We start from the raw sequence: 24,123 nt of genomic DNA on the forward strand, positions 1-24,123 counted from the left end.
CCTTATACTGCCGTGCTGAGGAAGAACGCCGTATGAACATTCGAGAGTTGCCAAATTCCCTTCGATAAAATGTTTATTTTTGAGAAATGCATGTTATGAATATTTTCCCTTCAAATTTTCAGGAACTTCAGATGAAATTGAGAACAAAATTATACAGCCAAAAAAATGTACTCTCCACGGGCAAAATCGCACGAAAATCACGTCGGGCACGTTGGGTACGTTGGGCACGTCAAAAAAGTCGAAATCCATTCCTTATACTGCCGCGCTAAGGAAAAACGCCGTATGAACATTCGAGAGTTGCCAAATTCCCTTCGATAAAATGTTTAATCTTGAGAAATGTTATGAATGTTTTCCTTTCAAATTTTCAGGGACTTTAGATGAAATCGAGAACAAAATTATCTGGAAATTGGAAGGAAAATATTCACAAGTTTACCAGGAAATCCGTGTTTTCAAAAAGGAAATTTGGCAACGTCTGAAGGTTCATACGGCGTTTTTCCTTGGCACGGCAGTATAGCGCGCAATGTGCGTAGTTTGTAACACACTTTTTCAGGTCCCCCTCGTCTGTGGACAGTTTTTCAGTCACCGGTTGCTGCCGACCAGGTTTGCACTGGCAAAGGAATAAGAATAACTAGGTAACCTAAGTTAACAAACGATTTCACTAACTTTTTCCATTGTATGATTTCAATTTGTTTTCTAGCGTTTTTTTCTCTCTATATTCTAGGTGGCGGTAGCCACCCCGGCCCAATCCTAAAAAACTCCCCCTAAAAAATGACGACAAAAAAAAAAAAAAAAAAAAAAAAAAAAAAAAAAAAAAAAAAAAGACGGGTGGCTGCTGCCTAACTAGTTTTACACGAAACAACGCGACCGGGCTTTTCTGCACGGTTTGCGGTCCATTAAGCTCTCCTACTAATTGAGTCGGAGAGTAAACCCCAAAAACCCTATAATATTTGGGTAGAGTATGCTCAGCTCTACTCGTAATGCCCACCCTTTTTAAGTTTAGTTAAATATTAAAAAAGTTATTAAGCTTTAACGACAAATTTTGGACCCCAAAACATGACGATGATGGATTGACCAATCACTGAGCAGATGAGCAGATTCGGGGCAGATTCGAGACCCGCGAAACGCCCGGCCGCGGAAGGCGGGCGTGTTCATTTAGACAAACCTACAGCTTTAATCGTAGAAAAAAACCCTACAAAAGTATATATATTTTGAATCAGCATTATATAAACTAAAAATGACTTTTTGGAAATTTGAATATAATGACATATAAGGGAGAAATAGTTCATTTTCTAGTATTTCCAAGGCGACCTGGGGGCACGGCTGTGGAAGTAATGGTAGCATGAAACCCATTAAACTAGGTAAAATTTAAATCTATAGACTCCGGAGATGGAACTTTTGGTACTTTCGCAGACCTATATAGGCATCGAAAGGAGAAATAATCGAAAGAAGGAGGGTCCTTCAATTCTTCAAGCACATTTGAATTTGAAAATAACTTGTAGAACCGCGCGATGGATGGTGAGCGCCGACTCCAGAAGCTAAATTTCAGGTTATATTTCCGCTATTATGACTTAAAATATTTTAAATTTTAACATTAAGAACAAGATAGATTAATCGATGCGTGTTTCTATTTTATCAAAGCCGAAGATAACTGGATCCATTTCTATATGATCCTTTTATGATTCCCGCACCCTTGATAAATTTAGTTGCCACAGTAAGTACTCGGATCAACCTGCCATTTCTTCCCAGCGGCCCTGATCTAGTGATCTTTTCAAGTAATTGTTCATGAATGATTGATGATATCCCACTATAGTGAGTCCGAGATACTATTTCTCGTTAATAAGATTCAGCAACTTTTCACCAGAAAATCATCCTTTCCCTCAATACGATGATGTGTGTCTGGGATCTCAATCGGTGGGAATGAATCTGCGTTTCCACTTTCTACTAAAATTTTGCTAGCAGCCAGGCAGCCTACCTCCTCCGGAGTTGATGTGTGTTTTCTCAGTGTATCATGCAACTGGTGCCTAAAGCCTGTATGTTTTCATAGACTTGTGATGCTTTATATTGGAAAACTGGTTAACGCATTCACCCGCCAGTCTTGGTTATGTGTCTACTTAAAGAAGCTACGCTTCACTGAAATGAAACCGCTTCAATGAAATCATCTCAATGTCACAAAATCAAAGATACTTGACTTCAAGCATTAGCTTTAATTTGATTTTTATCAAGTCTCGTTGATTTTGGATCAGAAGTTGATTGAATCATCAAAGCCTGTGTTCGGATAAAATTCTTCAAATCAAGGTCTTTCATATTGACCTGTGCAGAAGGTATGTATCTATACTACTACTTCATTGGTTTGATAAAATTGAGGTGGTAACTAATGCAGAATAATCTTGATGATAACCTCACTATACATACACTAAAATTTGCAATACCTGGAGACGCAATTTCTGTTACTGCTTACCGCATATAGGAGATAATGCAGAGCGGCTGTTCAATATAAAACATCAGTGCCTCTTGACCTCTAGATTATCTGAGTCCTCGCCTGACAAATTTACCCATTATCAGAGTGCGACAGAAAATTAACTGTTCCATTTAGCACGGAAATTGGATACAAGAATTAATTCTCTGGCACACCCTGCAAGTGCATTAAAACTCATTAGATGTGGACTATTGATGACCGGAGCTGGCAGGTTATTGAAAACTATCAATCGAGACTCAAACAGCCAAAAATTTTAGTCCGGGCGACTAAAATCTTTGGCTGCTACAGCCTCAACACTCACTATCTCCTTTGATGAAGCGTTAACTGTTCACATTTCTCATGATAAGGAATGCCTGCGCTTGAAAGGCATCTCTCATCAAACAGAAAGCATTGATACCTACTTACTTTGTCTACCAGCGGGCCGATTATTGAAATTTAAACCAGCCCGATAAGACATCGAATTGCGATATATTGCATGATTAAGATAGGGCTATGTCTTGTCGTGTCGGGCTGACATAGTTTCAATAATCGCCCCGCAGTCTTGATGAGGCAGTGTCCTGCATCCTCCATGTTATTACTGCTGATTAAATTGTAGGTCAGAGAGGCTGGCTATTCGTAGTATAGATGATGGAACACATTATTGACTTACCTGCAGTGAGCTGCAGAATTTAGTTTGCATGCATTTAAACTGAATCCGTACCAAGTACGGAATCTGCATGACCAGAAGTAGCGGATGCAGGCTCATGAAAATGAAATTGTATCAAACTGTTTCATTACAGATCAAAAGATTTATGCTATTGCGATTGAAATTTCAGTTGTGGCAACTGTAATTTTTGCTTGCGAAAGGATCAACTTTTGCTGTTAATCTTTTCTGATGAAGAGTGAACTGGTCACATTTCTCAAGTTACATAATGCCACAGCTTTAGAGAAAGCTCTCATAAAACCAAAAATTATTGATAAATACTTACTTTGCCAAACGCTATCTTTAGGAGACGGTATCAAGCGTTTGCAATGTTATTACTGATGATGAAATTAGCGTTCGGAGAAATTGCAATATGAATGGTCAAAGGACCTGGCAGGCATAACTGGGTATAAGCAGCGTAAATAATAGTGCTCCTGCACTGAGCTGCAGAATTTAGCTCGCATTCTATCATTAGCTCCATTAATAAAAAAAAAAGTGTCAGATATAATGTGAGACATAAAAGTTAGCCCTAAGCATAGGTGATGTCCCTACTGTAAATCCTGGTTTTGTGCCTACCGTACACAGGAGATGGAACATTACATAAAAGTCCTATATTAAAGGCGGCTCCCAAGTTGTTGATTATCAGGGTTCTCGCTCGATACATTCACACACTTTGAAGGAGTGACAGAAAATAGACTGGTTAATTTTATCTTTGAAAGTAAACCCATCAGTAATTAAAATGGCTCTCTCCGTTTCACCCTGTTGCGCGTTTAAAATAAATCGGTCGGTGTGGACTCTAGTTGACCGGAATGGGCAAATGGAGAATCCTAATGATGAAAGTTATCAAAGGGTTTCATTGCAGCACGCCGATTATTGAAAGTTTGAAGCAGTCTGATAAGAGATCGAAATGCGATACATTGCAGGGTTAAGATAGGGCTGTCTTGCCTTGTTGTACTGACATAGTTTCAATAATTGGCATGCAGTTGAGAAAATTTATGTCATCACAACTAAAGTTTATTGTATACCGTCTCCTTATGAACGGAAAGATTTAACGTAAGTACCAAGATGATTTCATATGTTGTCTAGATAGAAATGCACATAATAAACAAAGTAAGTAGCATCTCTTCGTTTCAGGCACATCGTTCCCTGAGTAAAGAGAATCATAAACATAAAGGAAAACCAGAGACAAATAGGAAAACTCACAACCAAAAAGGTACCTAGAGAGAGATGCATGATTCATGATTCATGCAAAAATTTGGAAGCATTCTTCCTCAGGGCAGCATAAAAGTGAAAAAGTTTCGTGCGTACAATAAGAAAACCATTCAAGAATTTATATTGTTATTAATTCCAGAAATAATATGACAAAGAAAGAGAAAGGAGCCTGGAGAAATTGCGATGATATTCTGCTCGAATCCGATCCAAAATTTCCGAACAAAACAATAACATAACCTCTATCTATCGCTTCTATGGTTTCTATCGTGCGTAGCCAATGAGAATTAGGCATTACGTCAAGTGACCCAACTTGGTCACGATTTTAATATTGACCTGCGGTTTTTTTTCTATGACACACAGGGTGTGCCAAAAATATGGATCCTTCTTATTGATGTCTCGAGAACGATTACAGATTATTGACATGCGGTTTGAACGAAATTTCCTTCAAAAAAGGTGGGCCGCTCGCCGCTCTCGAGTGGGGGGGGGGGGGGGTCCAGGGGGTCGTTACCTCTCTACTTCGCGTCCGGGAACAACTTTTAAATTTAAAATGGGAACTCTCTTTGCCTGATACCTACTGCGTAGAAGTCATACCAAAAATACATGATATCCTTCCAAAAAAACAAAAATATGATTTTTGTACAAAATTTCGGCCCAATCCAAAAAATTTCACTAATTACAAAAAAAAAAAAAAAAAAAAAAAAAAAAAAAAATTAAGCACCCAAAAAATATGATGGCAGTACCGTTTGGATTCATCATTTAAAAGGAAATGATATCAAAACGGCCCAATTTCCTCTGAAATATGCCCATCTCTGATCAATAATTTTTTCGAAACCTTCCGACTCATCGCTGAGGAGACACTGATCATTACTTGACCCTTAGTGTATGTCCTTGTTTAGATGTCAAAGAGGTCTATATGAGACATGTAATGAATTTTTTTTCTTTAAAGAGATAAAAAACAAAAAATCGTCATAAAATTGAAAAAAAATTCGAAGAAAAAAAAAGGAATGGGCCGGCCGGCACGTACAAAAAAAGGAGGGAAAATAGATACATTGGTATGCCCCGACATTTTGGCATGGGTGACCGACCCGGTCTTGCCACATCCATGAAGTTGTTAAGAAAGAAGCATTGTAAGTAGGAGGCACATAATATTCGCAATAATACGCTATGGTTCAGAAGTTTGTAAGGCCTTCTATCAGGAACCAACAAAGAATATGGCATTGCTTGAAAGTTGTTAAGTTGTTCACTCATGTGTGAATATCTTTCAGTCTATCTTTCAATGACGATTTCGAGAAGGACTGATCCTCCTTTTGACGATGATACTTGTTCATGTATATATGCAAGAGAGACGATAATCACCCTATTATCCACCACTGGTATGTACGGCCGGCCGGCCCATTCCTTTTTTTTTCTTCGAATTTTTTTTCAATTTTATGACGATTTTTTGTTTTTTATCTCTTTAAAGAAAAAAAATTCATTACATGTCTCATATAGACCTCTTTGACATCTAAACAAGGACATACACTAAGGGTCAAGTAATGATCAGTGTCTCCTCAGCGATGAGTCGGAAGGTTTCGAAAAAATTATTGATCAGAGATGGGCATATTTCAGAGGAAATTGGGCCGTTTTGATATCATTTCCTTTTAAATGATGAATCCAAACGGTACTGCCATCATATTTTTTGGGTGCTTAATTTTTTTTTTTTTTTTTTTTTTTTTTTTTTTGTAATTAGTGAAATTTTTTGGATTGGGCCGAAATTTTGTACAAAAATCATATTTTTGTTTTTTTGGAATATATTGTACAAAAACAAGAGCTATGGATGAATTTAAATCTTTCGCTAGGAGCGTCTTCAACAGTTCGCAAAATTGTTTGTTTATTCAGGTTAGATGTCTCTCCGAACAAACCTGACTGCCCGCCACCGAGAAAAACTGTCCGCATACGCGATTAATTTTGAAAAGCGTGTACGCTAACTACGCAGCATACGCTAACATAAACTACGCAGATTGTGCTTTAAGGAGTGGGGTTCAGACTTTTTTGACGTGTCAATCGTGATTTTAAAGTGAATTCACCCTTGAAAAGTATATTCGGTTGGCTGTATCTCATACATGCAACAGGACCATCAGTTTTCAATAATCGAAAATGACATCATTAGTAGGAACAAACAATAAGTACTGTATTTGTGAAGCATCTTAAGGCGCAAACGCAAATACGGGTGCTAGCAGTGCAGTGCGGTGCAAGTGGTGCGCCTTATTATCAAGCAGAATCTCAGTTTGGAGCGCCTTCAATTTCTGAGATACTCCATGCTTTGTCACGGAGTTAGTTTAGAGGTGTCGTCAGCTAAGTTGCCTCTCGTTTACATCCTGCTTGCAAGTGATGGCGATGCAATCGTCCAATAGCACTCGAGGATTCACCGCGTCCCGATCGTGAACGAAGTCAATCCTCAGCAGACTTCCTGTCATATTTTATTTTTTAAATAGAAATCTACGCAATTTCAATTCTAGAAAACTTTCGTGTTTTTGCCTCTCAGTGCGAATAAAACTCTGTAAAAATTTCACGAAATGATATTGACTGCTTGCTCTTTTACAAAAAAAATAAAATGTGAGCGGAGATTTTTAAACACCGCAAACGATATCTGATAGTTGTACCGTCGATGTATATAGCAACTGTATACATCATCATCAAAAGAAAGTTTAGAATTTACTAAAGGAGCATTTTCATCCCATCGTATCATAAATACAAAGGACCTATATGTTAGTACGGCCTATATCGCCGGTGAAAGTATACTAGACCACGTGTCTCGGTTTGCGACGCTGTGTAGACTTCCTGTCATACTTTATTTGTCAAATTTATCAATCTCAGCTGACGCAGTGACTCTTAATTTAAATAAATTAAACATCCTTCATTTAAAAGAAAATAATTCAACTTTTGGTAATAATTTTATGGGTAGATATCCATTTATATTACTCAAAATTCGTTGACGAGAAGAAAAATCTCAGAAATTCTAAATAATAATAAATTCAACAGGCCGAAAATATCAAGAATACATTCCCATTGTCTGTATCTAGAGAGATGCTAAAATGCTAATTCATATATGTGATGTGATATTATGATATTTGCAAATTTTTCACTTAGTCGCCTCCCTCCATAATAGCATTGAGATCTTCGATTGGTCCTAGCGATAAATCGTTCAATAAAAAAACTAGCATACTGAGAAAACTTACCGTAAAACGATGGCTAACCAACAGAACTACGACAAATACGGGTTGGAACATCATGACCTTATCAAACCCACAAACACAAAGGGAACGAAGCTGTGATTCAGTTAGCACGCAGACAAAACTCAAAACTCGTCTATCCTCCTTATTCACAGCCACAGCATCATACGCCTGAGCGTCAGAATTAGTGATATTTTCAGAGAGTTTTTTTTTTTTGTCGTAACACGCAATGAACTCGTGTTTAAAAAACAATCATCCCTCAAAGTTCAAACCTCTCGCTTTTTGATCATAGTTGTCCAGACCGAGAAATGCCGTCTCACTCCTTCAGCCAGTCACGTAAAATTTTATGAATTTCTTAGCACGGAGTAACAATTTTTCCTGGAATACAGACGAAGGTCAAACGCACGGCACTCAATGTCTGGATACCTGGATTTTGAGACGTGTTACACGCATGGAAATCTGGTTTAAATGTAACAATGCTTTTTAGGTAGATTCTTCAGTGGAATCATAAGCTCGCGATCCATTATAAACTTACACTTTTGTTCTTTTTTTGTCTGAGAAAAATTAATTTTATGCGACTACGATTCCATATTACTGGCTGCATTTTTCCGTAAGTATGACTATGATATGCCAGATATATGCCAGTGATATGCGAATGATATGTGTCCGTATATAAAGATCCTCTGGTGGCATTCGTCCCATTCGTGCGAATCTGCTGCTCGAACGTGATCGATTGAAAAAAGATCGTTTTTTAACACATGTCTACGTTGGATTGCACACCGAGGAAAATATTTGTGCCCTAGCTATAGGAATTACTCAACCTATTCCAGATACAATAAAATCTAAAGAGATAAATATAAATTACAACTCAAATCGATTTTCACCTCTACTCCCAATAAACCATGAATTCAAAACGAAAATTACCATCGTAAAGTTTACTTTTTGCAAAGAATGTACCTCGGTTTTTTTTTTTTTTTTTTTTTTTTTTTTTGTCAAGCGAGATTTATTCAGTAAGTACATATATGTTTACAAGAATTATAGTGAATGTATCTTATTACTTTCACTATAATTCAACTATAATGTACCTCGGTTGTTGTACTAAAGTTGCACAATCCCAGCAACATTGAAATGCTCTTAGTTCCTTTTTGCAAAATGCAATCCAATTGGTTATTGTTGCAAAAAAATAGTTTCCCGCAACCTCCTATACAATGCTCCAGTGACCACATAAGTTGGCCCGAGCACAAATTTTTCGGGAAGAAAGGCTTTCCCCTTCCTGGTTTTTCACTTAATCCGAGTTTCGCATATCTTCCGTTTCTCCTCATCGCAGCTTCCATCAAATCGCAATTGCCCGGAAACTAGGACCGCACATCATATCTGATAAAATCGTTCGCCCTTTAGACCGATTCTGGGGGATTAGGCTAGATAGACTAAGACTAGTCGATGAGTCAGTTGTTGGTCTAATTTCATTACGTGAACGCAGAAGAAAAACGGGGTAAAAAAACACTAATGTGTGATCAATTTTCAAGGACAATTCTGTAATTTTTCCTACGATTTTAAATAGATTAAAAAGCGTAATATCCAAAATCTAAGCTCAGATTCGGATTCCTCGTGAAAAATTGATGCGATTTCATGCATCATATGTTAGAATAGCGTGAATGGAAGAGGTTTAATGACGTATAAAAACACTAATGTGTGATCAATTTTCAAGGACAATTCTGTAATTTCTCCTACGATTTTAAATAGATTAAAACGCGTAATATCCAAAATCCAAGCTCAGATTCGGATTCCTCGTGAAAAATTGATAAGATTTCGTGTATCATATGTTAAAATAGCGTGAAGGAAAAAGGTTTAACGACGCGTATAGATTCTGTCGTACTCCCCTTCGAACTACGCCGCCGCGCGGGTCGCCCGAGTGAAACCGAACAGGGAAGCGCCGCGCCAGCGCTATACATTCCGTTTCGTCCCGAGGAATTTACGATAAATTCTTATTCTTCCTCCTCCGCTGACCCACTGAGCACTACCCATGTTACCACGTTGGATTCATATGCTCGAATCAGTATGCCTGCCTACGTTGCGTCTCTTTCCTCCACGCTATGCTCGGGTATGATACATGAAATTGCATCGATTTTTAACGAGGAATCCGAATCTGAGCTTCAATTTTGGGTATCACGCGTTTTAAGTCACATTTTCCAACTTCAAAAATCCGAAATGACGGACGTGGCTAAAAATGCTATCTCGGCTCCTGTTCGATGGATTTTTGTGAAACTCGGTGTCAGGGTATGATACATGAAATCGCATCGATTTTTTACGAGGAATCCGAATCTGAGCTTCGATTTTGGGTATCACGCGTTTTAAGTCACATTTTCCAACTTCAAAAATCCGAAATGACGGACGTGGCTAAAAATGCTATCTCGGCTCCTGTTCGATGGATTTTTGTGAAACTCGGTGTCAGGGTATGATACATGAAATCGCATCGATTTTTAACGAGGAATCCGAATCTGAGCTTCGATTTTGGGTATCACGCGTTTTAAGTCACATTTTCCAACTTCAAAAATCCGAAATGACGGACGTGGCTAAAAATGCTATCTCGGCTCCTGTTCGATGGATTTTTGTGAAATTCGGTGTCAGGAAGTATTTTTCGACGGATACCTAAAATGCTAAGTCGGGTCCTGTTCACTCGATTCTCGTGAAGCTCGGTACACGGCGGTATTTTTCAAGGGGAAACTCGAATTTTTGGTCAGATTTTCAAAATTTCAAAATCCAATATGGCGGCCATGGCCTAAAATGCTAAGTTGGCTCCTGTTCGCACTCGATTTTCATGAAACTCGGTATCCGGGGTCATCTTTCAACGGGAAACTCGAATTTTTGGTCAGATTTTCAAAATTTCAAAATCCAAGATGGCGACCATGGCCTAAAATCGTCACCTTCCAGGCAAAGTATCACAAGCGCCATGCGACGTTTAAAAATTTCCGCCGACATTTTATTTTTTTACAGAGAAATTGTTCGACGAAGCTGTCGGAAAATTTCACTGAATTTTCTTTGTGCTGTCGATAAAATTTAGTGAAATTTCCAAACAGATTCAACCAACAATTTCTCAGTAAAGAAATAAAATGGCGGCGGAAATTTTTAAACGTCGCATGGCGCTTGTGATACTTTGCCTGGAAGGTGACGAAATGCTAAATTGGCTCCTATTCACTCGATTTTCGTGAGATTCGGTATCCGCAGAGATTTTTCAACGAAAAACTCGAATTTTTTGTCAGATTTTCAAAATTTCAAAATCCAAGATGGCGGCCGTAGCCTAAAATGCTGAGTCGGCTCCTATTCACTCGATGTTCGTAAGATTCGGTATCCGGAGATATTTTTCAACTGGAAACTCGAATTTTTGGTCAGATTTTCAGAATTTCAAAATCAAAGATGGCGGCCACGGCCTAAAATGCTGAGTCGGCTCCTATTCACTCGATTTTCGTAAAACTCGGTATCCGGAGGTATTTTTCAACGGGAAACTCGAATTTTTGGTCAGATTTTCAGAATTTTTAAAATCAAAGATGGCGGCCACGGCCTAAAATGCTGAGTCGGCTCCTATTCACTCGATTTTCGTAAAACTCGGTATCCGGAGGTATTTTTCAACGGGAAACTCGAATTTTCGGTCAGATTTTCTAAATTTCAAAATTTAAGATGGCGGCGGTGGCTTAAAATGCTAAGTCTGCTGATTGTGGATGAGGACAATGATAACATATTCGCCACTATTCACCATACTTCGTTAAAAAAAGTAAATTCGTCCTTTTAATAGTTAATAGCTATGAGGGGCGGCTCGCGGAACGAGTCGCAAGTTCTTCGGAAGCGAGGGACTGGGGGTCTCGGGGCACTCCCCGGCTAGGCGTGACAGCTCGCACAGCGAGCTGAACACGGCTAGTAGTTTATATATGTCTTGGATATGAGCGGCCGAGAGCCGCTTTCCAGCGGCAGTGCGCTGGAGTTACTGCTTGTTTTCTTAATGCGGCGTCGCAAAATGGATCGAGTCAATATGAGAAGTCGGACAAAATTTGGAAACTTTAACCGCTTTTAACACCGGTTACACAAACTTTTGAGGTTTTAAGATTTAATTGGTTTCCTCGTGAAATGTTCTTCAAGAAGCACTCCTTAAAGTTTGAAATGTGACGGAATAAACATCAAAATTTGCAGTTTTAGTCAAAATTCCATATCCGACCTCTCTAATTGACTCGCGTGAATCTGATCGGTTCTCGCTCATGGAGTCACGAAAGAGTATGCACCAAGATGGCGGTGGCTCAAATGTAAACAAAACAAACAGTAACTCCAGCGCACTGCCGCTGGAGAGCGGCTCTGGGCCGCTCATATCCAAAACGTATATAAACTACTAGCCGTGTTCTTAAAGGTCTCAGGGCTCATGTCTTAATACACATAGTTCCGTTTGGCAGAAATACGTCCTTTGCTAATTCCTAGTTCAATCTCTGGGCAGCTATAGTTAAATGTTGATCATTTTCGGTTAAGGGAAGGATCTCAAGTTTTAACGTTTTTAGAGTAAAAATTCATAAAATCTAAATATCCTGGCACATCCCTCTCTATATAAGCTCCTTAAATGTTTTAACTATAAAAATTTGACAAAGGTATTTATTACACCCTGTAAATTTTGAGATGAATGGGTTCTAGACATCTTTACAAATATCATTCCATGATTCGCATTTTTACTGTGAATTATTTCCGACACATGTATATGTATAACCCTAAAATCAGCAATAGAGCCAAAATTCAAATTCAAGTAAGATTCTTTTACTATCTGCTGAAACATTTGAAAAAATGCCCCGTCTGATTGTTTTGTCTGCAACATTTACAAGTCGACGCGAGGGCCTTTAAAATGACTTGTGCTTTGTTTGTAGCGTGATTTTGAGGGCACACCTCAAAGCATCGCGACACCTCAAGATGTTCTCTGATAGTATCTGCAAGTTCTCACTAATAGATTATTTTTCCTCTTCGCATTTTAACTAACACTGTTCAAAATTATTAAGGTGCTCAAATTCCAGGAAACCTCAAACTTTCAATTTCGGTACGTTAATCAATTGATTGCTTATTTATCACCAAGGATTCACTTGACACGTTGTAGTCTACTCCGAAGTCCAAATGTCTTATAACGTCACTCGCCAAGTTATTTATACTCAGAGTCACCTTAAGGTGATTCGATGGACGCCATATTTTGTGTCAGAACGGCATGCGATATTTCGCATCAATTGGTTCTATTTCTTCAGCTACTCGTCATTTTTCTCCAATTTTGAGATCGCAATTCTGTTGTCAGGAGTCTAAAGCAGAAATTCAACGTAATAAAGGCGTGGTTTTTTCAGAGAGAAAATATAGCATTCGATACTGATATCGAAACTGCACTCGAATGCGATATTTTCTCTCTAAAAAAACCACGCCTTTATTACGTTGAATTTCTTTGTTAAAATTGGAAAGTGAGTGCTTTAGTCTCCTGACAACAGAATTGCGATCTCAAAATTGGAGAAAAATGACGGGTAGCTGAAAAAATGGAACCAATTGATGCAATATATCGCATGCCGTTCTGACACAAAGTATGGCGTCCATCAAATCACCTTAATGAGGGTTTTCACAGCTGAGAGTTAAAATCGTGGCGTGGTGTGTTTTGCGATAAATCGATTGATCTGCCATTTAAACCCGTGGAAAAGGATCGATACACAGAGTGTTCGTAACGAACGCCTTAATAATCGATTCTTCATCATAGTTTCATATGGGGAAATATCGATAATCGATCATTCACGCCTCGCCTCTGGTTAAAATACTTCTTGCCGCTCAGAGTCCACTCTATTGAGTAGTGCCTACTAGGGGCCGGCCGACATTTGATTTTCCTATAATGGTCATTCCTAATCATGATAAAAAATGGTTGATTTTATGCATCGGGTGTTGCAGATTTATGCATAATTGCATATCGATGGTGAAACTATCAAATCACGTATCTCGGTTTTCGTCGGTTTTGAGTTAGCTGCATACATGAGTTGTAGATGTCCTTCATCTGCCACCAAAATATTTTTTTCGAAAAAATCGGGAAGTTACACAAAAACTTAGTCAAAATATCACATACCTCACATAAAAAAAATGTGGAAAAATTCTCCCCTCCCCCCTCCTCATTCTTTTGACGTTTTTGCGCTAAGTCTCTCAACTTCAAGAAAACTCTTTTTTACGTAAGGAATCTATAAATTCAAAGTACACACTAAATACTCTACTTAAGGCTACAGTCGAGGTGAGTAAGGCAGCTTCAGGCTATAGGTCCGCCTGAGGAAGTGGCAGGTATAGGGTGCACGTCAGATGTCAGCAAGTAACGAAATGATATGATGCGGGAAATTGGTGTTATCGATGTTGCATACGATCGTATTTGAAGGCGAGTCGTCCACTGGGAAAAGGAAATTTACCGTTTTTATTAGAATTATTAGGATGATCATTTAAGAAGGTAACCTGGTACATACTTATACTTCTTACAACGGGGTACCTGATCTGTTATGGCGTTCAAAAGTATAATCCTATATATTAAAACACAAAGTTCCGAATCTTTGGACGTTAACTTTGAGAGAGTCACCGCACAGTGGGAAAAACAGCCGATCTAGCGCCGAAAAAGTCTTGACGCTCGGATCGTTCACTGCTTTCCCATTGGTTTTTCACACTTTACCGGTCTCATATATCGAGCAATACACTAATGACAACATTATGCGCCAATTTTTTGTAAATTCAAGAGTTATTGAGCCAAATTTAGTCAAGAGATCAGCTGTAATTTACTTCCCTTGAAACTGTGTATCGGTTTGTGGTCTTTGATCGGCCAGCAGAGTAAATAAAAATATTTCTCGTCGTTTATGCTATTGTCGGTTACTTTCTTCATTTTACTATGTAATAAGTCTCTGATTTTTCACTTTATTTTGGAAAAGTTTGTGTGATTATGTGTGGGTGTTTCAAGGTAAAGTTATGGATTAGAATGAATGGAATCCGCAAGGTATTACCAAAGATGTTAATGGACGAGATTGACATATTATAATTGGCATGTACTCAATATTAAGAGCAAATAAGGAGGAAAAACACGCTTGGGATTTTAAATTTCCTAATAAAACGTTGCACAATGGAACAGCTTTTACTAATCAATAGATAATAACGTGTCCTAATGTTTTAGCGGCTCTGGTGCTTGCACTAGAGCTGCTATTCCGGACGGTCCCAGCTGGGGAGTATCATTGGACCATGTTACATTGGAGAGACCGCGCGTTGGTTGATGGGAATCGGCGCCATTTTCTGCTGTTTAGGGGGGACTGATTTTATTTTAATTGATATCTTTTTCCTGTGAGCGAATGCTATGTTGTGTAGTGTATTTTTGGAATCATGGTGATACTGTCAATAATTCAAAACGGGTCTGTGCTTTAATCTCGCACTGGAAAAAATGTACTTTACGTTTAAAATTTGAAAATTCAAATCTATAAGTTTTCGCGCTTTTTTCGAAGAATGCCGTGGTTGGAGCTTCCTAGTCATACTACTCGACATCAGCTGATAGCAAACAAAGGTTACCAAGGAAACCGTAAACGCGTAACAACTATCGTCGCCAGAGCCGCTTTCCGACGCGAATGCGTTGGAGCTTCCTGCTTGTTTCTAATTCCTGTTAGGATAACAGTTAAGATCCAAACATTTAATTTATCATTAAGTGTTGTCAAACAGGAAATTTAATAGTAGAAATCCATATTATTGTTTACCAATACACTTTATTTTCATGAAGGTAAAATGAAGTATTGTCATTACCTGGAAATTTTGGAAATTGATTCCTTTCGCTCAATGCATCTAATGTTTTTCTTCTCAAGACTTAATGTCAAATGAAAACATTTTTAATCGAAGGAATCTCGTCCAGGTACACGTGTTTCAGCGGATTGGTGTCGGTTATGTTGAATATTGTGTAGTATACTAATGCACAGGGGTTGGCTAGAACGACACTTATCGTCGTTTTCCGCACGAAAAAACGTAACTGCATTTCAATGTTGCCAAGGATCTTTCCCAGGAGAATTTTGGCATTTCTGACCGAAAAATTCCCTGATTATTCTTCTGATCTTATGCGAAAATCAGACCAGTTTTCGACAAAAATTGCACAGGTATATTCTTGTCAATATTTGAATTGTTTGAGTCAATTTTGCAACCTTGGAATGGAGTTACGTTCTTTCGTCCGGGTGACGACGTTATCTGGCGAAATGTTCACCTGTGCCGTAGTATAGTTTTTGAAGCGGGAACCTCAAAAAGAGACGCAAATTTCTCACGCAGATCGTGAAGTTAGGAGGGCATTTCAAACTTTGCCAATGCGCTCATCGTGATTTTTGGTACATTTACTGATAGAAACAACTCTCATTTTTGCTCTTGCAAAAGTTTGCAATAGGCCCATTGCTTAAGCCCATCAAATGGATTGCATTTTGCAAAAAGGAACCACTAGCATTGCAATGATGCTAAGATTGTGCAACTTCATCTTTTGAAATAAAATTGCGGAAATCGTGAAAAACTATGAAATTTATATGGTAATTTTTGTCTTAAATTTACAGTTTTTAGGGAGTAAAGTAGAAACTATTAATGGATAATCGGGTTTTTCCTCCAAGACAAAAGAAGTTGCACAATCTTGGCAACATTGCAATGCTAGTGGTTTCTTTTTGCAAAATGCAATCCAAATTATGGTAAGCTTTAGGCCGAACTGCAGAGTTAAGGACGAAACTCGCTAATTTAGCCTAAGAATCACCGATTTTCAGGTTCGTCGGGAGATGATGGTCGAGCATTGGCTTCCGCCAGTTTGATACGTCGGATTATATCACCGAAGACACCAGGGATGGCGTCCGTTAGCTTCTCGATCCCGGGCGACGTGGCGAAACCCAGGAAGTCAATGTGGTAGTGTTTTACTTCTTTCTTCCCGACCTTTTTACGTTGTACGGTGACGTTTTTGACGACCGCTTTGACCGTGTTCGCGTACAGGGTCGCTTTGGAGTGGTTCGACGCCAGCTTCAAGAAAATCCCACCGTAACCGTCGTTGAATCCAGCGAACGGTTTACCCGTCCCAAAAATCCTTTGGAAATCGAGAATTCCCGGTTTCATACAACCCACGCTTGCCGGGTCCACATCGTTCTCTTCATCCGTCTTCTCATTCGGATCCCAAACATGGCTTCGACTTCGGTTGAGGCTCCGATCCAAACTCTTCTTGACACTCCCGCTGGAGCTCCATTTGAAACTCCCTTTAGTGTCTCTTTTAGAGCCTCCAATGGAACCTCCGCTGGAATCTCCATTGGAACCTCCATTAGAGCCTCCATTAGAACCTCCATTAGAACCTCCATTAGAACCTCCGTTAGAGCCTCCATTAGAACCTCCGCTGGAATCTCCATTGGAGCCTCCATTAGAATCTCCATTGGAGCCCCTACTAATACTTCCAGTAAGACTGTTACTTCGGGTCAATCGGCGCTGTGAGACGTCACTATTACTGCGCCTCGTGCTCCTTGATCCGGAAGTTGAGCTGCGTTTGAAGGATTTCATGACGGTCTTCATGGACATGAGCATGCAAAAGGTGTTGACCTTGTACTTCTCCGTCCCTTCGACGTTTTGGACGTTGTCGACTATGAGTTTGATGAGCTCGATAACGGCCGGGCCCTTCCTCTGACCGAAGAGGGCCTTGAGGAGGATGCCGCCGAATTCGTCGTGGACGTTTTCCGGAACCGGGGTTTTGGGATCCGGTAGTATGTTGTTTAGAAAGAGGCGGAGGACAAAATTGTTGAGAATTGTGCGCACTTTTTCGACATTGTTAACATTGCTCGCTATGACGTTAAACATGGATGCTTTCACGTAATTCCATCCGCCGGTAAAATAGGAATTTTCTTGGGACTGCTGCGAGGTGTCGCGGGTGGAAAGGTGCGGTTCTCCACTCTCTGTCGCATCAGTTCCTGATTACAAAAAAAAAACAAAAAAAAAAAAAAAAAAAAAAAAAAAAAAAAAAAAACTTAATCAGCTTTAAAAGCTAACAACGGATTGGAACCTCCATTAAGGATCGTATTTGTACATTCGTTACTTACACAGTTCCTTTCTCTAGGGGGCTCCGTGTGGTTCAGATCGAGATTGGGGGAGGTTTAAGAAGATCCTTATTCCTTTTTTACTCTAAAAACGTTAAAAAATTGAGACCCCTCCACACTGGAAAAAAACACATTGGCTCTAGAGTCCAGACTCTTGAAAACATTGACAAGAAAATGGACTCTTGATTCAATCAGATTTAAGCTTAAATCAAAAGGAAATCCGCTCAAATTAAGAGGCTTGGTTCTTGACTTAAGCTCAAATCTGATTGAATCAAGAGTATTTTTTTTGTCGATGTTTTTAAGAGTCTGGACTCTAAATCCAATGTGTTTTTTTCCCAGTGCGTTAAAAACATACTAGACTTCAAAAATGATTAATATTTAACTAGCTTCCCAGAGATTGAACGAGGAAACACCGAATTGAAAATTCTTTAGAGAGATGTGGTTAAGATAGGAAAACAAAAACCGCTTCGCACTTGTTGGACGCAAAAAAGTAGGTAACGCCAATTTGACTGCATTTTGCAATTTGGAACCATAAATTCTGGCTCTTCTGGAAAAACACTTATATGCATGGGGAAACTAATGTCACACACGTTGTTTTTAAACCGCGCTAGAATTTATAGTTCCAAATTGCAAAATGCAGTCCAATTGAACTACTCGTCCTCTAACTTCAACGGAAACTCATTTCCGCATGTTTCATCCTAATTATAGTTACCTATTCCAGTCATTTGTTCTGTCATCGATGTGCTTGGTCCTTTGGCTCCTGAAAGTTCCGAGGCAACGTCCGTTGAATCTTTTTTCTCAAATCCAAGCGCTGATTCGAAGTTGAACAGATTCCTATCATCGGGAGCTACCGAGCGTGGAGGCACTTCTATCCTGGGCTGTTTTTCCTGATTGGAATTTTCCGGTAGGAATCCCTCGACCCCCAAGATATCCGGACCAGCATGGTGAACATGACCCTTCTTTTCCGCCTCCGTGCCTTGAAAATTTTTCGAGGGGAACTGGAGAGCCTGTAGGTCCTGAAGCTTTTCAGGATTTGTGTCGAAACTGGCATTTTCATACTTGATCTCGACTGACGCGCCGTGCTGTAAATTCCACCACTCCGAGCAGACAGTGTCCTAAAAAATAGCAGAATTCAAGGGAATGTTCAAACAGCTATATCGAATAAATGTTCCCTTTCACTGATCTTTTTTTGAAGCGACTGGATACTAAAACAACGCGTATTTTAAAATACATATCCAGCTAAAATTTTAAAATGACCCCCTTTAAATGTATCAAATTTTGCTGGCATGCTGAATTTAAGGTTTATTTGCATACTGGAGCTTAATGCCGTCTGTGCTTATTGAAAATTCGGACGGCAATTTTTGCAAGGGACGACGATGCTTTTTTTCAATGTGCGAAATTTTGTCACGGTGATGATGCCGGCATTGTTTTTGCCAAGTAGGGTGATAGGGACTGTACTCCGATATGCGACAATATGAGCGCAACAAGATTCTTTCTCTAAAATCAACAGTAGTTTTCCACAACATCAATAGTCACTGAAAACGGCCTACGTTAAGGGTCTCCATGAATGCGTGCTTTTTCGCTTTTTTAATACTTCAAGAGCGGGTCGATGACATATTGCTCGAATCAAGGCCATGATGATAAAACAGTTTTCCGGGTGGAATTTCGTATGAAGACAGAATTTCGTTTAGGATGTACAACGTTGCCAAATTCTCATTCTTCAAATGGCGATACAATGTACACTCACTGATTTGAAACTGAGGGGACCTAGATTTTATCGAATTAAACGATTTTTTAATCGGCGAGGTTTCGAAAAAAAAATTAAGGAGATTTAAAATTAAGCTCTATGATTCGAAGTAGGAGTGCCCAATCACTCTGTAATTCGAAATCACGCGCACCTATTTTTATAGATGTGCCGTGCGTCCTTTGCATGAAATGGAAGCTACTGAAACCTACTTGAATTATTACACAGCCTCTAATTCTCCCCATCCGAAGTACAGAACGTGCGATCCTGATTTCGATTTACTCGTCCAGGTCAGAAAATTCGAATCGACTGAGAGGAACAAATGCGTATTTTTTTCCTAAATACAAATTTTCTATGTGATCATCGTGATATTCGTGTCATTTTATCCCGAAATAGTTGATTCGCAAGGCTGTATCTATTACGTACAACTGACTCATGGAAGAGCTTCGTATAACCCAACTAGCAGTGATCGCATCAATAAGTTGCGATTTGATCGGAGAAGTATACCGCGATTTTATCGCCGTCAATTTATTGCAATATTATCGGATACAAAATTGCGACGGATTGCGATTTCATCGCATAACTTTCCAATAAAATTGCGATTTTATCGATGGCGATTGATCGCAATATTATCAGACAAAAAATAGTGATAAATTGAGATAAAATTTCGATTTCATGGAGAAACAATTGCGACAAGATCGAGAATAATCGCTCAGGTGTGATGATCCTTGCTATTTTATCGCCAAAAATTCGTAATAAGTCGCAACTGTATTTCAAAGTATCCCGATTTTTCCGTTGAAAAATGCTACTCGGGAAGCGAGCGCACATGTCAGGTCTCAGGTATATATTCAAATCTTGAATACTCTAATGGTGCACCTAAATTGGTTCACATTGTGCACTGCAGACTGTAGTTGTAGTTCATCTGTAGAGGCATCCATCTGTGCTCAGAGACTGATGGATACATGTCATTCCTAGAATGAGGCAGATGTACATCTGCAGTTTCTTATTGTAAAAAAATATTGTCCAATTCAGTGCAGCATACGCCCAATTTGCCAGCCTGAATAAAACTACGCCACCATGTAGGGTTGTGTTTCAAGTTCAACATTGAATTTTGTTGAAAAATCGCTAAAGATTATGTGTTTCCCTATTTAAAGAACCCTCTGACAATGCTGTACCGCCTAAACAAAGCACTGCTTCTTGTAGATGTGCTATTTCCCTTAAATTTTGCCATAGGCGGATACACAGGTAGGTACATAATTTCACCCCTGTTCGGCCGGAGAATACGATGCTGCCACTGATTCCCTCTGGGAAAAACTCCCAAGCTCAAAAACGTCAAAATACGGACCATAATAGAAGGGATCGTTCACGTTACGATGAGAGTCCACCTCTGTATCCAGTCAAACTCCACACGCACAGACAGGGGATGAATATATTAGCAGTTCTGACACTTTGGAGACTCTAAGGCTAGAAGCGCGACATCCCTATCAACGTGTTCGCTCTCTATCTGTGCATAGGAAGACTTTCACCTCAACGGTAGCAATTCATCAAAGTCTCAAATTAAATATTTTTTTTCCAGAGAAATTCTCCTTTGGCTCTTCAGGGCGACTTTCCTTGAAAATTTTGCAGCCTAGGGAATAGTTACACAATCCATAATTATTAATTTCTTTACGTTCTTTCCAAAACATTACACGGTTTTTAGGTTGAATAAAGTTTTTCGTGTGTAAAATTGAAAAAACTATAGAAAAAAACCAAAAATGTCAACATTGGACCGAAGGGCCCACTGCCCACGCCCCTTTAAATTCATCGGCCGCCTGTTTAAAACCTCGAAATGAAAGTACGCAAAATAAGGACGTATAATAGTCGAAAAAGTCGACGAAAATAATTATTTTTCAGTTCTAGGATTTCGGGTCTGAGGCGCTGTTGCGCAATTCCACGGGCTCCGGTCGGAGAAATATTTGACATGGAGTCAAAGTCTACCCAGGAGCCTAGGATTATTACTTTGAAAATACAGGGTCTTCAAAAAGATCATCTCCGCCCCCCCTTTACTTTTAAACGGTTGCACTTCGCCGAATGAAATTTTTACAGTGTTCCTAGGTCAATAGAAACTACTTTTGGGTATACTACTTTAAATTTCGAGGCGGCGCCCCCAGACTGCTTGGCGGACCCCGACTCAAAATTTTCAAATGGCAACCCCCATTTTCATGGCATATTCAAAAAGAAGGTAAAAAAAAAGGTATTCGAGCTAAAATTGAGGGCTCTACGAATATTTTTCGCCGAGATATTTGCGATCAAAGTTAAAAATAGGCTCGTTTTAAAAAAATCGTGTGCGCCGATTAAAAAATCCTAGAAAACCAAACTTGTGCTTCAAATGTTAAGAATTACAAGCCTTTTCAAGAAAAATTGCAAATTTTGAATTCCCGGCTACACCTTCAAGTTTTCGGGAGTTTATTTCGAATCAAAATTCTCTCGAAATGCATATAGATGAAAAGCCGCAACCGTTCTATGTACCTAGATAAAAAATTATTAAGAGGAACTTTACAAAAGTTGCGATGTGTAACTGAGCCCTTCCATGGCTCTGAAAGGCCGTAGGCCGTAGGGGGGAATTCGTAGTGTTCTCTTAAACAGCTCCTTTCCTCTTAAGAGGGTCCATTTGGTTTACATTAGGATAAAGAGAAGCGCAGGAGATCCTTAATTTAGCATCTCAAGAATGACAATGTGCTAACAAACCTTGATTAAATTTCAGCACAACGACTTTGAAAATGAATCCTTAAAAGGAACTACAATGATTCACCACTTATTAAAATGCAAAATGCGAAAGTAAGTTTATTATGCGAGTTTTGTAAATTTGAAGGTAGGTTCGTACGTTCCTTAAATTTTGTTAAAATCACAGAACTTTTTCGTCTGCATTATATACCTTTGGCAGGAACACAGTATTGTTATTCCTTGCAACAATCTATTACCATAGTTATACCGCTGAATTTTACTCGAGGTTGACAATAATCGAGGGGCTTGGAAGACAAGGCGCATAAGTGCAGTTTTTGCTCTTTCGAGAAATGCGTGTTTGAAGTTTTGAAATTACATGGATCTTTATGGCGGAAAGAAAGTTCAAACCGAGTTTTTGATGCTTAAAAATTAGAATTTGGGAGCGATTTTTTCTCAGGATATGCATTAAGACTGGTTTTATTTTAAATCATTAATACTCGTGTCTCATTTTTTTCAAAAACTTCACTTATGCGCCTTGTCCTCCAAGCCCCTCAATTGTCCCTTTAATAATGCTATTTTGAGAGTTTCCTCAAAACTATCTTAATCATGATGTGCACCAAATGGGGTCTCCTAAGGAAATGAATTGTTTAAGGAACGACTAGGAATACGGCGTTCATCATTTTGGTTGATGTGGAATTTTTTTTGTTTTTTATGTCCCATGATCCTTCGCTTATACATAAACCAGCAACAACCTATCTTAGTAAAAACCAGAATTTTGTGAAAACTTACCTTAAACAAGTAGCTGACCAACAGAGCTACGATGAATGCCGGTCGGAACATGACACTTCAACAGTCAGACGGAGTGGTAACTAGTGAATACTAAACGCCTCTCGTGTAGCTATTCCACAGACTATCCTGTATTTTTTATCCCATGCACACCAGAGTCCCACAGTGACAAAACCGGAAAGTTTTCAGATTTTTTTTCGTCCCCCTCTCGCGATGCGCTCTTGACATAAAATTAAAAGCTCACACTCCGATCCTAGTTGTGGGACTGAGAAAATTCCTCGTATTTCTTCGATGTTAGGCACTAAAGTTTAAACAATTTTCCGCACATGTCAGCTCTACCAGTAACGCTGTCGGAGGAAATCTATCACACGTCAGTAGTCTCTTTCTGTCGTTATTTTTTAAAACAAATCCCTGAAAGGTATCATTCCTGCAGAAAGGTTTCGATTCGTCTAGAACCTAGAATTTATTTTCTCCAGAGAAGAGAATTTCAAGTGAACAAGTCTCGATCAAAGTGATGTGTTCTCGGAGTTTTGCGTGTGCGTAGGTTTGCGTAAAAAAACGGTTCTCGTCATCAGATTTTCTTGGTGACTCACGCGTGGATTGGTGCGAGTTCATCGCTCGATTGACAAAACTAGTCAGACAGCGGGGCGGATCTCTCTCAGGAAAATTTCTCTACCTTTTTTTAAGGTGATTCGATGGACGCCATATTTTAAGTCAGAACGGCATGCGATATATCGCATCAATTGGTTCCATTTTTTCAGCTACTCGTCATTTTTCTCCGATTTTGAGATCGCAATTCTGTTGTCAGGAGACTAAAGCAGTCACTTACCAATTTAAACAAAGAAACTGAAAAAACCACGCCTTTATTACGTTGAATTTCTTTGTTAAAATTGGTATGTGAGTGCTTTAGAATTGCGATCTCAAAATTTGAAAAAAATGACGAGTAGCTGAAAAAATGGAACCAATTGATGCAATATATCGCATGCCGTTCTGACACAAAATATGGCGTCCATCGAATCACCTTCAATTCCAATTTCAGATTTCAATCCAATAAAGAAGTCAAGTGAGCTAGACGACATTATTTTCACTAATCGCAGCTAAGTTTCAATTGACAATTGAATTCTTGCATGCAGCAGGGATTTTCGATTCAAGCAACTATCCCTCCTTAAAATTCCTCGAGAGACACTGTGCCATTGTTCCTTTTTTCGTGTTAAATCAACTTTCAG

At 39.1% G+C, this 24,123-nt stretch overlaps 1 protein-coding gene across 3 annotated transcripts in view; it reads right to left on the minus strand.

Moving 5' to 3' along the window:
• Positions 1–23,570, minus strand: part of LOC140224238 (uncharacterized) — a 33,439-nt gene extending 9,869 nt beyond the window's left edge. For 2 of the 3 annotated variants that reach the window (XM_072298194.1, XM_072298192.1), the window contains exons 1-2: positions 22,901–23,570; positions 18,377–18,779 (exon numbers count right to left, since the gene is read on the minus strand). In XM_072298194.1, the coding sequence (XP_072154295.1) occupies positions 18,377–18,779; positions 22,901–22,951 (454 nt within the window). In that variant the 5' untranslated portion in view covers positions 22,952–23,570. Of the gene's footprint in view, positions 1–13,211; positions 17,539–18,376; positions 18,780–22,900 lie in introns of those variants that run through there. The other variant, XM_072298193.1, reaches the window with a different exon arrangement.
• Positions 23,571–24,123: the final 553 nt, after the last annotated feature.

Source organism: Bemisia tabaci, chromosome 3 (assembly GCF_918797505.1).
Source record: "Bemisia tabaci chromosome 3, PGI_BMITA_v3".
Taxonomy (NCBI): Eukaryota; Metazoa; Arthropoda; class Insecta; order Hemiptera; family Aleyrodidae; genus Bemisia; species Bemisia tabaci.